The 16,900-nt window shown below is 41.3% G+C and overlaps 1 protein-coding gene across 11 annotated transcripts in view; it reads right to left on the bottom strand.

Annotated features, from left to right (window-relative positions):
- Positions 1–6,423: 6,423 nt before the first annotated feature.
- krit1 (KRIT1 ankyrin repeat containing) overlaps positions 6,424–16,900 on the bottom strand; it is a 103,977-nt gene continuing 93,500 nt past the window's right edge. For all 11 annotated transcript variants that reach the window (XM_068012324.1, XM_068012408.1, XM_068012379.1 and 8 more), the window contains 4 exons: positions 12,817–12,904; positions 8,159–8,365; positions 7,391–7,507; positions 6,424–6,913 (listed from right to left, as the gene is read on the bottom strand). In XM_068012324.1, the coding sequence (XP_067868425.1) occupies positions 6,824–6,913; positions 7,391–7,507; positions 8,159–8,365; positions 12,817–12,904 (502 nt within the window). In that variant the 3' untranslated portion in view covers positions 6,424–6,823. The remainder of the gene's footprint in view (positions 6,914–7,390; positions 7,508–8,158; positions 8,366–12,816; positions 12,905–16,900) is intronic.

The raw sequence follows: 16,900 nt of genomic DNA, 5'->3' as shown, positions 1-16,900 counted from the left end.
CCCAATCCCATGTGCTCTAATTTTGTTTACTGTGTGGGACCTTAAAAAAAAAAGCCTGAAAATCCAAATACACCACATCCACTGGTTCTCCTTTATCTATTCTACAAGTAACATACTCAAAAAACTCCAACAGGTTTGTCAAACATAATTTCCCTTTCATAAATCCATGTTGACTCTGTGCAATCATATTATTTTCTAACTGTCTAGTTATCACATCTTTTATAAAATAACATTTTCCCCACTACTGATGTCAACTAACAGGTCTGTAGTTCTGCATTTTCTCTCGACCTCCTTTCTCAAATAGTGGGGTTACATTTGCTGCTTTCCAGTCTGCAGGAACCTTTCCAGAATCTATAGAATTTTCAAAGATAACCACCAATACATCTACCATCTCTGTAGCCACCTCCTTCAACACTCTGGGATGTAGCTCATCTGATCCAGGAGATCTATCAACCTTCAATCCAGTTAATTTTTCAAGTACTACCTCTTTATTAATACTAATTTCTTTCAGTTCATTGTTTTCACAAGTCCCTTGGTTCCCTATTATTTCTGGGAAATTTTCTATATCTTTCTCCATGAAAATAGACACAAAGTAATTGTTTAGTTTCTCTGCCATTTCCCAATTCTCCATTATAAATTCTCCTGTGTCCGCCTGTAAAGGATCCACATTTGTCCTCGCTAATCTTTTCCTTTTCACATACCTCAAGAAGCTTTTACAGTCCATCTTTATGTTTCTCACTAGCTTGCATTCATATTCTCTCTTCCCTTTCTTTGCTGGATTCTAAATTGCTCCCAATCCTCAGGCATACCACTTTTTGTGGCAACCTTATAAGCCACTTCCTTTGAGCAAATGCAATCTGTAACTTCTTTTGTTAGCCACGGTTCATTCATCTTTCCTGTTGGGTTTTTCTGTCTTAGAGGAATGTATATTTATTGTAGACCAAGTAATGCTTCTTTAAGTAGTCATTGACTGTCTACCATCAAATCTTTTATTCTGTTTTTCCAATTCACCATAGCTAACTTGCCCCTCATACCTTCATAGTTTATTTTGTTCAGATTTAAGACCCTAGTTTCAGAATGAACTATATTACTTTCAAACTTAATGTAAAATTCTACCATATTATGATCACTATTTCCCAAAGGCTTCTTTACAGCAAGGTTATTAACTAGCCCTTTCTCATTACATAATACTAAATTTAAAATAGCCCAATCTCTAGTTGGTTCCTCAACATACTGCTCCAGAAACCCATCTCATATACACTCCAGGAATTCATCCTTCACAGCATTAGGCTGATTAGGTTTACCCAGTCTATATGTAAATTGATGTCACCGATTATTTCTGTATTACCCATGCTACATGCACCTCTTATTTCTTGATTTATACTGTGTCCAACATTATCACTACTCTTTGGTGGCCTATAAACAACTCCCACCAATGTTTGCTGCCCCTTGTTGTTTCTTAGCTCCACCCAAACTGATTCTGCATCTGGATCCTCCGATCCAAGATCCTCTCTCACAAATGTACTGATCTTGTCCCTTATTTAGAGGGCTACCCCACCTCCTTTTCCTTTTTTGCCTATTCTTCCTAAATGACGAATATCGCTGAATATTCAGTTCCCAGTCTTGGTCGCCCTGTAATCATGTCTCTGTAATGGCAATTAAATCATACCCATTTATCTCTATTTGTGCCTTCAAATCATTTACTTTTGTTGTGAATGCTGCATGCATTCAGATAGCTCTTAACTTTTTCTTAACATTATCCCGCATTCTGATCCTATTTGATGCTTGCCTACGCTTCATCTGTCTTCTAATTTCGCTTACTACTTTTCTACTTCCTGGTACCAGTTTTGCTTCCCTTCAATCTTCCCTTCCTGCCACATTCAGATTATCAATTCCCTTATTACCACCTTGCTCTCTTGCCTACTCCTCTCTCTCTAAATTACCACATCTTCCCTCACTTGATCCCTCGCCCTCACTATTTTAAAGCCCTCCCTACCGCCCTAGTTATACGACTTGCCAGAACACTGGTCCCAGCACAGTTCAGGTAAAGACCATCCCAACGGTACAGCTCCCACTTTCCTCAGTACTGGTGCCAGTGCCTATGAATCAAAACCCATTTCTCCCACACCAGTCTTTCAGCCATGCATTTAACTCTGTAATCTTACTTACCCTATTCCAATTTGCTCGTGGCTCAGGTAATTAGAACATTTTAGAACATTACAGCGCAGTACAGGCCCTTCGGCCCTCGATGTTGCGCCGACCTGTGAAACCATCTGACCTACACTATTCCATTTTCATCCATATGTCTATCCAATGACCACTTAAATGCCCTTAAAGTTGGCGAGTCTACTACTGTTGCAGGCAGGGCGTTCCATGCCCCTACTACTCTCTGAGTAAAGAAACTACCTCTGACATCTGTCCTATATCTATCACCCCTCAACTTAAAGCTATGTCCCCTCGTGTTTGCCATCACCATCCGAGGAAAAAGACTCTCACTATCCACCCTATCTAACCCTTTGATTATCTTATATGTCTCTATTAAGTCACCTCTCCTCCTCCTTCTCTCCAATGAGAACAACCTCAAGTCCCTCAGCCTTTCCTCGTAAGACCTTCCCTCCATACCAGGCAACATCCTAGTAAATCTCCTCTGCACCCTTTCCATAGCTTCCACATCCTTCCTATAATGCGGTGACCAGAACTGCACGCAATACTCCAGGTGCGGTCTCACCAGAGTTTTGTACAGCTGCAGCATGACATCGTGGCTCCGAAACTCGATCCCCCTACTAATAAAAGCTAACACACCATATGACTTCTTAACAGCCCTATTAACCTGGGTAGCAACCTTCAGGGATTTATGCACCTGGACACCAAGATCTCTCTGTTCATCTACACTACCAAGAATCTTCCCATTAGCCCAGTATTCTGCATTCCTGTTACTCCTTCCAAAGTGAATCACCTCACACTTTTCCGCATTAAACTCCATTTGCCATCTCTCAGCCCAGCTCTGCAGCCTATCTATGTCCCTCTGTACCCTACAACATCCTTCGGCACTATCCACAACTCCAAAGACCTTAGTGTCATCCGCAAATTTACTAACCCACCCTTCTACACCCTCTTCCAGGTCATTTATAAAAATGACAAACAGCAGTGGCCCCAAAACAGATCCTTGCGGTACACCACTAGTAACTAAACTCCAGGATGAACATTTGCCATCAACCACCACCCTCTATCTTCTTTCAGCTAGCCAATTTCTGATCCAAAGCTCTAAATCACCTTCAACCCCATACTTACGTATTTTCTGCAATAGCCTACCGTGGGGAACCTTATCAAACGCCTTACTGAAATCCATATACACCACATCCACTGCTTTACCCTCATCCACCTGTTTGGTCACCTTCTCGAAAAACTCAATAAGGTTTGTGAGGCACGACCTACCCGTCACAAAACCGTGCTGACTATCGCTAATGAACTCATTCTTTTCAAGATGATTATACATCCCGTCTCTTATAACCTTTTCCAACATTTTACCCACAACTGAAGTAAGGCTCACAGGTCTATAATTACCAGGGCTGTCTCTACTCCCCTTCTTGAACAAGGGGACAACATTTGCTATCCTCCAGTCTTCCGGCACTATTCCTGTCGACAATGACGACATAAAGATCAAGGACAAAGGCTCTGCAATCTCCTCCCTGGCTTCCCAGAGAATCCTAGGATAAATCCCATCTGGCCCAGGGGACTTATCTATTTTCACACTTTCCAAAATTGATAACACCTCCTCCTTGTGAACCTCAATCCCATCTAGCCTAGTAGCCTGAATCTCAGTATTCTCCTCGACAACATTTTCTTTCTCTACTGTAAATACTGACTCAAAATATTCATTTAACACTTCCCCTATCTCCTCTGATTCCACACACAACTTCCCACTACTATCCTTGATTGGCCCTAATCTAACTCTAGTCATTCTTTTATTCCTGATATACCTATAGAAAGCCGTAGGGTTTTCCCTGATCCTATCCGCCAATGACTTCTCGTGTCCTCTCCTTGCTCTTCTTAGCTCTCCCTTTAGATCCTTCCTGGCTAGCTTGTAACTCTCAAGCGCCCTAACTGAGCCTTCACGTCTCATCCTAACATAAGCCTTCTTCTTCCTCTTGACAAGCGCTTCAACTTCTTTAGTAAACCACGGCTCCCTCGCTCGACAACTTCCTCCCTGCCTCACAGGTACATACTTATCAAGGACACGCAGTAGCTGCTCTTTGAATAAGCTCCATATTTCGATTGTTCCCATCCCCTGCAGTTTCCTTCCCCATCCTAAATCTTGCCTAATCGCATCATAATTTCCTTTCCCCCAGCTATAATTCTTGCCCTGCGGAATATACCTGTCCCTGCCCATCGCTAAGGTAAACCTAACCAAATTGTGATCACTATCACCAAAGTGCTCACCTACATCTAAATCTAAGACTTTTACTAATTACCTTTTGAGGTTGTACTTTTTAAATTTAGCCCCTAGCTGCTCATACTCTCTATGCAGAACCACTTTCCTAGTCCTATCTATGTCATTGGTACCCACGTGGACCACGACAACTGGATCCCCCCCTCCCACTGCAAGTTCCTCTCCAGCCCTGAGCAGATGTCCCAAACCCTGGCACCAGGCAGGCAACACAGCCTTCTGGACTTTCGCTCTTGGCTGTAGAGAATGTTGTCTACCCCCCTGACTATATTATCTCCTACCACCACTACATTCCTATTTACTCCTCCCGCTTAAATGGCTTCCTGCACCACGGTGCCCTGGTCAGTTTGCTCAACCACCCTGCAGCCCTTGCTCTCATCCATACAAGTAGAAAGAACCTCAAACCTGTTGGACAATTGCAAGGGCTGAAGGTCCTCCACTTCTGCCTTCTCGATCCCCTTACCTGCTTCACTCAAGGTCACACTCTCCTGTCTCTGACCAAATCAGAAGATCTTATTCTAAGGGGTGTGACTGCCTTCTGGAACAAACAACTGCAACTTTGTCTTTCACGGGAGATGGCCAAAGGGTAAACTTTTCAAGAAGCTGAGTTATGTGAAATTTCTTTGCAACTCTTCATAATAATCCAGTTAAATTCCAGGATATCAATCATTGAAACTCCTACTGTAACTTCTACTGTTTAACTTTGACCAGTTGCACTCCACAGATGACATAACAATGGTTCTAGCTACACTTTACCTTATCAGAACAACTGTAAACAGCCATTGAATAATTCTCAAGAGCTGCTGCTCAGAATTTTCTGCAGAAGACATTCTTCCTCCTTACAGATAACCAATTTACAATACACCTATTAAAAATGCCATTTCAACTTCAAATTTATGAAGTACAGAAACATATTTGCAATTTTTATTTTCTTGATATTCAACATGAAAGGAGGGTGGGGGTATACCAATTTGGAAGTGGGGAACTATTGCAGAAAGGAACTAAACTGAGCAGATTTAAGAAGTTTAGTAGCAATAAATGACATCTACTTAGTATAATTAAGAGATAACTGTGCTATATAACAACTTGTAGTTATACAATATTCCTAAATACATTTCTTCTTTTCTTTCTTCTTTGGCCTCCTTATCTCGAGAGACAATGGGTAAGCGCCTGGAGGTTGTCAGTGGTGTGTGGAGCAGCGCCTGGAGTGACTATAAAGGCCAATTCTAGAGTGACAGGCTCTTCCACAGGTGCTGCAGAAAAATTTGTTTGTCAGGGCTGTTACATAGTTGCTGAAAAGGCTACGTCTTACTACTTTGTTATAAAACTTAAGTACTCAAGAATAGGTCATTTGGCCAAACGAACCTGCCACACTATGTTGTTAGCTAAGACAACTCTATCTCTTCAATCTCTACTCGCTGTCTTTTCTTCAATTCACTTAATACTCTGACTGGTCAGATAAATGCTCATTTCCTTTTTAAAGTCCTCAGTTGCTTTGATTCTGCTTCTGGTGCCATGCATTATAAATTTACAGAATGCTTTGTATAAATATTTTTTTCCTCATTATCTTTTAACTGATGCTGCTCTAACTTTAAAATTATTAGATTTCCTTGTTCTGAATTTCCCTGAAGGTAAGAACATTACTCTATCTTCCATGGAAATTCCCATCATAATTTAAACAACTCAATCAGATCACAATGAGTTCTGTCCAACACATTGTACAACTGCAGTACTACCTCCTTACTTTTATACTCTTTGCCTGTTATGGTGAAGGCCAACATCCCATTAGCTTTTGATTGTGCTTTACTCATTCCTGAGTTAGCTCTTAATATGACTTGGTATCTGAAACCCAATGCCTTTATTTACCTGTATACTCCAGTGCATCCACATTTTAGATTGTGTTGCCATCTATGGTTTTCCATAATAACTGAACTATTTTACATCATTACTGCATGAGAAAAATTCAAAACAATACCAAAATTATAAAGGTGCTCTTTTAATTTATAGCAAAAAATAAATGGATACATTAATATTACAATGTTTTTCTAAATTGTTCTATAAAATGTGCTGAACAGCACAGCTATCACAGTAATGCTTACTCCAAGGCTGGATTTTGTTCTTCTAAGAACAAGATAAAACTATTATTTCTTTAGCAATGAAATCAGGCAATAAAATTATCAACAGACACTTAATCTGTAGTAAGCTCTTGTTAAAAGAGATACATCAAGTAAGGCATACATGATTCAATATCATACAAATAAACAAAAACCATACTAAATCACTAACAGTGGCATTTCTTTTTTGTCTTAATAATCCAAAACACTTCAGTTCAACAAGAATGTACGGTCAAGATAAAGATGTCCTGATGTTTAATGGTTACCCATATCCATGTCTCTCTGTCAAATTTCTTTCATTTACACTCAGTTGGCCACTTAACTTCATCAGTAACTTCACAATCAGACCAGCCTGCAGGATGGAGTGGAAATAAATGATACTGAAGGCGTAAAAGTACACAGGTTGCAAAAGAAACTGTACAACTCTTAGGTCAATAGTATGCCTCTGACTTACATAATGAAATATGTAAATATCTCAGTCCATTTATAATACCAAACAAAAATTCTTTTGAAATTAAATTATCCTAATGGCTTGGAAGATCTTGTGAAAATAAAATTTCAGACATTTTTAGAAGCTCTATTACTATGTCACAGTTTAATCAATTTGTAATTAGCTGTATTTACCACATTAACTTTTGTTCAATTCAAGTTTTATTGCTAAATTACAAGAAAAAACCCTCATATAATAGGTCATTTGGCCAAACGAACTTTCCACACCATGTTGTTAGCTATAACAACCCTCATATATACATAATGTTAAGCTCCTAGCTTTGTTTGAAAATTGGAAAGGTTCACCTTTACCTAAACACCGTTGAGAATAATTTCTTACCTGCTTTGTGTGTACAACGAGGCTCATTTTATTTTCCAAACTGTGTATTTGAAAGTAGGCATCTGCTTCACCTAACTGCCACATGAGGGAGCCATACTTAAGGCTAATCAGCAAAGCCTGTCAAAAATTGAGATGTATCAAGAAAAGTAATAACATAACCACCAATTGTATTTGCAGTTCTGGAAATAATTTGTCAGAGCCAGTAACAGTTAAGAATTTCCATCTGAAATAGTTTGTGACTATGTACTTGGACACCATCATATGGTGCTGCAAAGACAGAAGAGCTAATTTTTCCAGTCATGAGTCCCAGACGGTTAGCTCCCATCTACAATCAGTCGGTAAATCACCTGATCATACTACCAAAAAAATGCAGACGAGAAATCATGCCCAGGATACTTGCACATATCTCCCAGGAGCTGGCTATAGGGTGGACAATGTTGCAAAATGGAAATAGATGGTTTTCGTGATAGATAAGAAATGGAATTTATAGCTCATTTCAAGGTTAAACAGGATGTACTTAAAACATCAGTCATGCAGTTTGTTGTGCTAATTGTATAGTGGTTGTTAATTTAAACAGCAAGTTTAAGGACTAAAAACATTCCTGGACAAGAGAAAAAGAAGTTGTAATATAGAATTGAGGAACTAATTTTCCTACAATAATTAACTATAAAAAGTCACCACTTGTCACATGAAGCACTTGAGAAAGTATTAAATAAATGTATGTTTGTTACATTATAAATTCATTGGGAGATTGCACCATCAATTTACCTTAGTTTCCATGTTTAGCAGATGGAGACCTTTTGTGTTTACACCGACATACACCTTGACAACTTTATGACTACTTGAGCTTGCTTTTGTATATACTTGTCCTGTGAAAAAGGCTGCTCCATATGTTGGAAATTCCCAGCAAATCTGCAGGAAGAGACGCTGAAGATGGTGCATCTCCTTGCTGATCCCTTCGCGACTGCTAAGACTCTGTTGAAGAACATATTCTTTTAGGATATATATTCTGAAGTAGAAAGTTGCCAGTGCAAAAAAGGTCAGAATCTGAGGTCTGGAGTGGGGACACAGGCCAGGTGACATTTCTTTACACAGAGAGTTGCTGGAGTTTGCGGCAGAAACCAGTGCGCTTTTTTTTTAAAAAGGGAAACTGGATAAATATTTGAAGCGGGGAAGATATAAGAACAGTGCAGGGCAGAAGGGTAATTTTGGAATTTTCTAGCTTCTATGATTAATTAGAAAGGTTAGATTTTCCATTTACTCATTTGTTTCAGGCTCCTGATCGGAAACACACATTTAGTCTATATTCCTGCCCGTGGGAGTTGCAAAATTAGAAAGTCACTATATGGAAAGTGTAAGGCTGTCTACAGCACACTTTCCTATAGTTGTAATTTAACTTTTCTCACTTCATAGGCCTTCTCCCTGCCGTGCATCATTAACTAAAAGGGCAGTGAGGATGTTAACACTCAGGTCTCATTTGTGCCACTTTAAACGCAGATGCAAAAAACTACAAGAGCATAGATTACAGTATTGATATGGAGAAATGCCTACAGCTGCATGTCATCTTCTACATATATGCTGAGGAATTCATCTGGGGTTTGGCAAGAAGAAAACTGTTCATCATTCTTTAGTGATCGATGCTCTAGAAACATAGAAAATAGGAGCAGGAGTAGGCCATTCGGCCCTTCGAGCCTGCTCTGTCATTCATTATGATCATGGCTGATCATCCAACTCAGTAACCTGTTCTCGTTTTCCCCCCATACCCTTTGATCCCTTTAGCCCCAAGAGCTATATCTAACTCCTTCTTGAAAACAAACAATGTTTTGGCCTCAACTGCTTTCTGTGGTAGCAAATTCCACAGGCTCACCACTCTCTGGGAGAAGAAAGTTCTCCTCATCTCAGTCCTGAAAGGTTTACCCCGTATCCTTAGACTATGACCCCTGGTTCTGGACTCCCCCACCATCTGGAACATCCTTCCTGCATCGACCCTGTCAAGTCCTGTTAGAATTTAATAGGTTTCTCTACTGAACTCCAGCGAATATAATCCTAACTGACTCAATCTCTCCTCATACGTCAGTCCCGCCATCCCAGGAATCAGTCTGGTAAACCTTCGCTGCACTCCCTCAGATAAGGAGACCAAAACTGCACACAATATTCCAGGTGTGGCCTCACCAAGGCCCTGTATAATTGCAGCAAGATATCCCTGCTCCTGTACTCGAATTCTCTCGCTATGAAGGCCAACGTACCGTTTGCCTTTTTTATCACCTGTTGCACCTGCATGCTTACCTTCAGCGACTGGTGTACGAGAACACCCAGGTCTCATTGCATATTCCCGTTTATAGCCATTCAGATAGTAATCTGCCTTCCTGTTTTTGCTACCAAAGCGGATAACCTCATTTATCCACATTATACTGCATCTGCCATGCATTTTCCCACTCACTCAACTTGTCCAAATCACTCTGAAGCCTCTCTGAATCCTCCTCACAACTCACCCTCCCACCCAGTTTTGTGTCATCGGCAAATTTGGAGATATTACATTTAGTTCCCTCATCCAAATCATTAATGTATATTGTGAATAGCTGGGGTCCTAGCACCGATCCCTGTGGTACCCCACTAGTCACTGCCTGCCATTCGGAAAAAGACCCATTTATCCCTACTCTTTGTATCCTGTCCGCCAAACAATTTTCTATCCATCGCTATATACTACCCCCAATCCCATGCGCTTTAATTTTACATGTTAATCACTTATGTGGGACTTTGTCGAAAGCCTCCTGAAAGTCCAAATAAACCACATTCCCGGACTCCCCCTCATCAACTCTACTAGTTGCATCCTCGAAGAATTCTAGTAGATTTGTCAAGCTTGATTTCCCTTTCGTAAATCCATGTTGACTCTGCCCAATTCGACCACTGTTCTCTAAGTGCTCTGCTATAAAATCTTCGATAATGGACCCCAGAATTTTCCCCACTACCGACGTCAGGCTGACTGGTCTATAATTCCCTGCTTTCTCTCTACCTCCCTTTTTAAATAGTGGGGTTACATTAGCTACCCTCCAATCTGCAGGAACTGTTCCAGAGTCTATAGTCTCTTGGAAGATGACCACCAATGCATCCACTATTTCTAGGGCCACTTCCTTAAGTACTCTGGGATGTAGATTATCAAGCCCTGGGGATTTATCGGCCTTCAATCCCATCAATTTCCCCAACACTATTTCTCTGCTAATACTGATTTCCTTCAGTTCCTCTCTCTCACTAAGCCCTGTGTTCCCCAACATTTCTGGTATGATATTTGTGTCCTCCTTTGTGAAGACAGAACTAAAGTATGCACTTAGTTGATCAGCCATTTCTTTGTTCCCCATAATAAATTCCCCTGTTTCTGACTGTAAAGGACCTCCATTTGTCTTCACCAATCATTTTCTCTTCACATACCTATAGAAACTTATACAGTCAGTTGTTGTGTTCCCCACACACCTCGTACTCTATTTTCCCCTTCTTAATCAAACCCTTGGTCCTCCTTTGCTGAATTCTAAACTGCTCCCAATCCTCAGGTCTGTTGTTTTTCCTGGCAAATTTATATGCCTCTTCCTTGGATCTAATGCTATCTCTAATTTCCCTTGTAAGCCATGGTTTGGCTACCTTTCCCATTTTACTTTTGCGCCAAACAGGGATAAACAATTATTGCAGTTCATCCATACGCTCTTTAAATGTTTGCCATTGCCTATCCACTGTCATCCCTTTAAGTAACGTTTTCCAATCCGTCATGGCCAACCCGCACCTCATACCTTCGTAGTCTCCTTTACTAAGATTCAGGACCCTTGTCTCAGAATCAACTACGTCACTCTCCACCTTGATGAAGAATTCTATCATATTATGGTCACTCGTCCCCAAGGGGTCTCGCACAACTAGATTGTCAATTATTCCTCTCTCATTACACAATACCCAGTCTAGGATGGCCTGTTCTCTAGTTGGTTCCTCAACGTATTGGTCCAGAAAACCATCCCGTATACACTCCAAGAATTCCTCCTCTACGGTATTGTGACTAATTTGATTTGCCCAATCTATATGCAGATTAAAGTCACCCATAATTACAGATGTTCCTTTATCACATGCATCTCTAATTTCCTGTTTAATGCCATTCCCAACATCACCATTACAGTTTGGGGGCCTATATATAACCCCCACTAACGTTTTTTGCCCCTTAGTGTTTCTCAGCTCTACCCATACAGATTCCACATCGTCAGAGCTAATATCTTTCCTCACTAATGCGTTAATTTCCTCTTTAACCAGCAATGCAACTCCACCGCCTTTTGCTTTTTGTCTGTCCTTCCTAAATACTGAATATCCCTGGAAGTTCATTTCCCATCCCTGGTCACCTCTAATATGGTAATGAAGTTTGAATAACAAGTTTAAAAAGGGTAAGCAGTCAATCAAATGTAAAATTTAATGACTTCACTTATTAAAAATTGCCAGAAAAATAACTTAATGATAAAAGACTTTACTTGCAAACATGAAGGCTCGGAGTTTTATCACACTTGAGGCCCAAATTCATCTTTCGTTGCTCTCTCAATAAACCAAATTAATTCACACCATATTGGCCTTTATTGCAAGAGGATTTGGGTACAGGAGTATAGATGTCTTGCTGCAACTGTATAGAGCCTTGGTGAGACCACAACTGGAGTACTGTGTACAGTTTTGGTCTCCTTACCTAAGGAAGGATATACTTGCCATAAAGGGAGTGCAACGAAGATTCACCAGACAGATCCCTGGGATGGCAGGAATGTTTTATGACGAGAGATTGCGGGGACTGGGCCTATATTCTCTAGAGTTTAGAAGAATGAGAGGTGATCTCACTGAAGCATAAAAAATTCTTTCAGGGCTCCACAGGGTGGATGCAAGAAGGATGTTTCCCCTGCTGGGGGTGTGGGGGGAGTGGCGGGCATCTAGAACCAGGGGACGGTCTCCGAATACGAGGTAGGCCATTTAGGACCAAGATGAGGAGGAATTTCTTCATACAGAGGGTAGTGAACCTTCGGAATTCTCTACCCCAGAAGGCTGTGGAGGCTCAGTCATTGAGTGTACTGAAGACGGAGATCGATAGATTACTAGATATTAAAGATATCAAGGGATATGTGGATAGTGCGGGAAAATCACGTTGAGGTAGATCAGCAATAATCTTGTTGAATGGCGGAGCAGACTCGAGGGGCTGAATGGCCTACTCCTACTCCCTATGTTCCTATGAATGTGTGCATTAAAGATACTTCATTTTGTCTTTAGCCATAAAAAGTATTTTGCACAGAAATGTAATAATTAAGTTTTGTAAGTGATACATGTTGCATAAAGTAATGTTTTAAGAAAATGTCAAATAATTGAGAAAGGAAACCAAATTAATGAGTATGATATCAAATATCAAAGAATTTAGTTAAACGAACCTTGTATTCATGTAGAATTCTACCAATCCAATGTGGGGCCTTGCTCTTCAGTTTGGTACATGGTAATATACACTTGAGATTTTCTTCACTAAAATGCATAAAAGTTTATTAAGTAATACATAATGAATATTGCACATAACAGAATAGACAACCAGTGTTCACTTCAGCAGTCAAACATTAAAGCATGTTGAGGAAAAACATTTTGTGAAATAGCAAAAACAAAATTGACCTCAATTAGTGGCAAATGCATTCTGTTCCGATACTCAGTCACATGTTTGAAACTGCTACATTCAATTCTTGGTCTACAATAAATTTAACTGACCTTTGTCAAGATAAATTATGGAAATACAATAATTACCCTCAGAATCCCTGGGCTACGGAACAGAAATTAATTGGGCACTGCTTCTGTCATAGGAAGTACACACCTAAGAACATTAGGTTAGGGGAGAATTCAGTTTGTCTCTCATAGGTAGTACAGTGACATTCAGTGTTCATAGTCCTAAAAAATATTTTTAGGTGAAAAACAGGAAATCTACAGTTTCTTGTGGAACTATGCCCCAGTGTCATGCAGACCCGCACCTGCCAAGAATGAGGCATATTAACTTTGTCATATGCACATTGATTTTAAACTTGCTGGGAAGAGAAAACCTCCTACAAGGGCTGCCAGACACTTAGCTGAAAAATATTTGCATTCTAACAGACAGTGCTTGTGGAGACAAAAGGACCGTTCCCTGACACATTCAATCCACAATGGATTTTGATCACCAGACATTGAAGGTGTAAGGAAGAGCATTCCAGAGACTGCTAAGGTGATACAATTCACAAAAGCCAGGACTGGTTAAACCAGCTGGTCATAAGACTGACTGGCTGGTCCAGGGTTTTTTGAACTCGCTACAGAGTTTTTGAACTCAGACTGTTTGCTCCTGGAATGAGAAGACCTCTCCCTTCTCTTTCTCACAAGCCTATGGACCCACTGAGGACACATGAACCGCAAGAGAGAAAAGTCTCCTCCATCAAAGAAGGTTTAAGAAGAATACTGGGCCCCAACGAAAAGCAAGACCTACCTACAATCAAGGACTTGACAGGCGCTCGGAGAACAGTAACCAAAGTCATCTTCAGATATTGCCTCAAACTTTTCCACTTTATTCCTTCTTCTCTTTTCTGTCTCTATCTGCATGTGTGTGTCGCGTATGCATGCTAGCGTAGACGTATCGCGTATCCGTAGGCATTAACCGGATTAGAGTTTAAGTTTAATAAAGTTCAACCATTTTTCTTTAAACCTAAGAAAACCTGTTTGGCTAGTTTCTTTGCCTTATAATTGGAAGTTAGTGAACAAAGATTCACTAAGGAGTGGCTAAAAACAAACAGTATGTTTAAAATTAAACCCGGTTATGGTAAGACCAGGTGAAGGCTGAGAGGGAACCCTCGACCCCTTTCTCACCAGGTCGTAACACCCAGCATTCAGGAAAACAGAGGGAAAAAGTTGTAAGTCTGAAGAAATACTACATCCATCTTTTTCTATAAAAAATTCTAACAGTCAACAAAGCATTGTTAACATACACTGCAAATTAAAATATAAATATGCAAGTCCCAAAAATCTGAAATCAGAACAAATGCTAGAAATACAAAGATCAGTTGGTATCTGTGAAGAGAAAGGACAGGTTAGTTCTGAAGGATTGGACTCCTGAAATGTCAATACTATCTTTTTCTCAAGATGCTGACTGAGCTACTGAGTATTTCCAGCATTGTCTGCTTTTATGCAGCCTCAGAAAAGTACAATCTTGGTTTTATCATCAAACTTATGAGGTCACTAACAAGATTCCTTTGTGGTTTTCAGCATAAAAAGCTGTGTATTCGACCGCATGGGGCGAGACGGGGGGGGGGGGGGGGGGGGGGGTGGGAGGGGCCCAGAGGAATCCTGCTGTTCATCTAAATTTTAAGGGAAAAATGACTTCAAATGGGTTAAAAACTTCATTAAAATAGCTAACAGGTGAACTTCATACCAGCAATATAATACATTAGAAAAGCATTAAAAATTTGATTATCAAATAATAACATTATTTTCTTCCATTACATTTCTTTCAGTTAAGCTTATGGTTAGTTTAGTTTAGTTTAGAGATACAGCACTGAAACAGGCCCTTCGGCCCACCGAGTCCGTGCCGACCATCAACCACCCATTTATACTAATCCCACACTAATTCCATATTCCTATCACATCTCCACCTGTCCCTATATTTCCCTACCACCTACCTATACTAGGGGCAGTTTTATAATGGCCAATTTACCTATCAACCTGCAAGTCTTTGGCATGTGGGAGGAAACCGGAGCACCCGGAGGAAACCCACGCAGACACAGGGAGTACCCAGAATTGAACCCGGGTCGCTGGAGCAGTGAGGCTGCGGTGCTAACCACTGCGCCACTGTGCCGCCCATAGACATCAGAGGTTTCAGTATCACAATAATGTATGATATATGAGAAAAGATATTTATTACTGAGCGCACAAACGCTTGCTTTCATTACTTGGATTTCATCCTGGGGTGTTAAAAGAAATGAGTGAGATAGCTAATAGTTTAGTTTTAATTTTCCAAAATTCCCTAGATTTGGGGAAGGTTAGATTGGAAAATAGTGAGTGTAACTCCTTTATTCAAAAAAGGAGGGAGACAGAAAGCAGGAAACTACAGGCCAGTTAGCTTAACATCTGTGTTATAGGAAATGTTAGAAGCTATTATTAAAGATGTTATAGTAGGGCATTTAGAAAAATTCAAGGTAATCAGGCAGAGTCAACATGGTTTTGTGAAAGGGAAATCCTGTTTAACCAATTTATTGGAGTTCTTCAAGGGAATTACATATGCTGTGGATAAATGGGAACCGGTGGATGTACTGGATTTCCAGAAGGCATTTGATAAGGTGCCACATTAAAGGTTATTGCAGAAAATAAAAGCTCATGGTATACGGGTTAACATACTGGTATGGATAGAAGATTGGCTAGCTAACAGGAAACAGAGTAGGCATAAATGGGTCATTTTCTGGTTGGCAAGATGTAACGAGTGGTGTGCCACAGGGATCTGTGCTGGGGCCTCAACTTTTTACAATTTATATAAATAGCTTCGATGAAGGGACCGAAGGTATGGCTGCTAAATTTGCTGAGAACATAAAGATAGGTAGCAAAGTAACTTGTGAAGAGGACATAAGGAGGCTACAAAGGAATATAGATAGGTTAGATTAGATTAGATTAGAGATACAGCACTGAAACAGGCCCTTCGGCCCACCGAGTCTGTGCCGAACATCAACCACCCATTTATACTAATCCTACACTAATCCCATATTCCTACCAAACATCCCCACCTGTCCCTATATTTCCCTGCCACCTACCTATGCTAGTGACAATTTATAATGGCCAATTTACCTATCAACCTGCAAGTCTTTTGGCTTGTGGGAGGAAACCGGAGCACCCGGAGAAAACCCACGCAGACACAGGGAGAACTTGCAAACTCCACACAGGCAGTACCCGGAATCGAACCCGGGTCCCTGGAGCTGTGAGGCTGCGGTGCTAACCACTGCGCCACTGTGCCGCCCTAAGGTTAAGTGAGTGGGAAAAGACCTGGCAAATGGAGTATAGGCCGGAATTTTATGCCGCCCCAGCGGGTCGGATGATGGTATGGGGGCAGCGTAAAATTGAGCGGCAGGCTCCGGGAGGCCTAACCGCCCGGATTCCGCCTCCGACCAAGTTTATGGAGGTCCGGTGGGGGGGGGGGGGGGGGCGGGGGGTGAGAAGCCGCCCGCCCGCCCGAGGCCAATCAAGACCCTTAAGTGGCCACTTAACAGCCACTTAATGGCCCTTGCCCGCCTCCACGGGTGTGCCGGAGATGTAAAAGGCCGCCCAGCTCTAGCTGCCGACCTTTCCACACCCCGAGGGGGGGGGGGGGGGGGGGGTGGCAGGGCCTGGAGATCGGGCTCAGGGTGCACGATTGAGAGCCGCCCCCACCTCCCAACCCAACCCCGGGACCCATAACGCTCCTCTCCCCCCAAATGACCACCCTAGCCTCACCAGGGCACAACTGATTGCCCTGGTGAGGCAACCCAA

This window comes from Heterodontus francisci, chromosome 2, assembly GCF_036365525.1.
Source record: "Heterodontus francisci isolate sHetFra1 chromosome 2, sHetFra1.hap1, whole genome shotgun sequence".
Taxonomy (NCBI): Eukaryota; Metazoa; Chordata; class Chondrichthyes; order Heterodontiformes; family Heterodontidae; genus Heterodontus; species Heterodontus francisci.
Note: the sequence above shows the minus strand (reverse complement) of the source record. Positions and strands in the feature narration are given on the sequence as shown.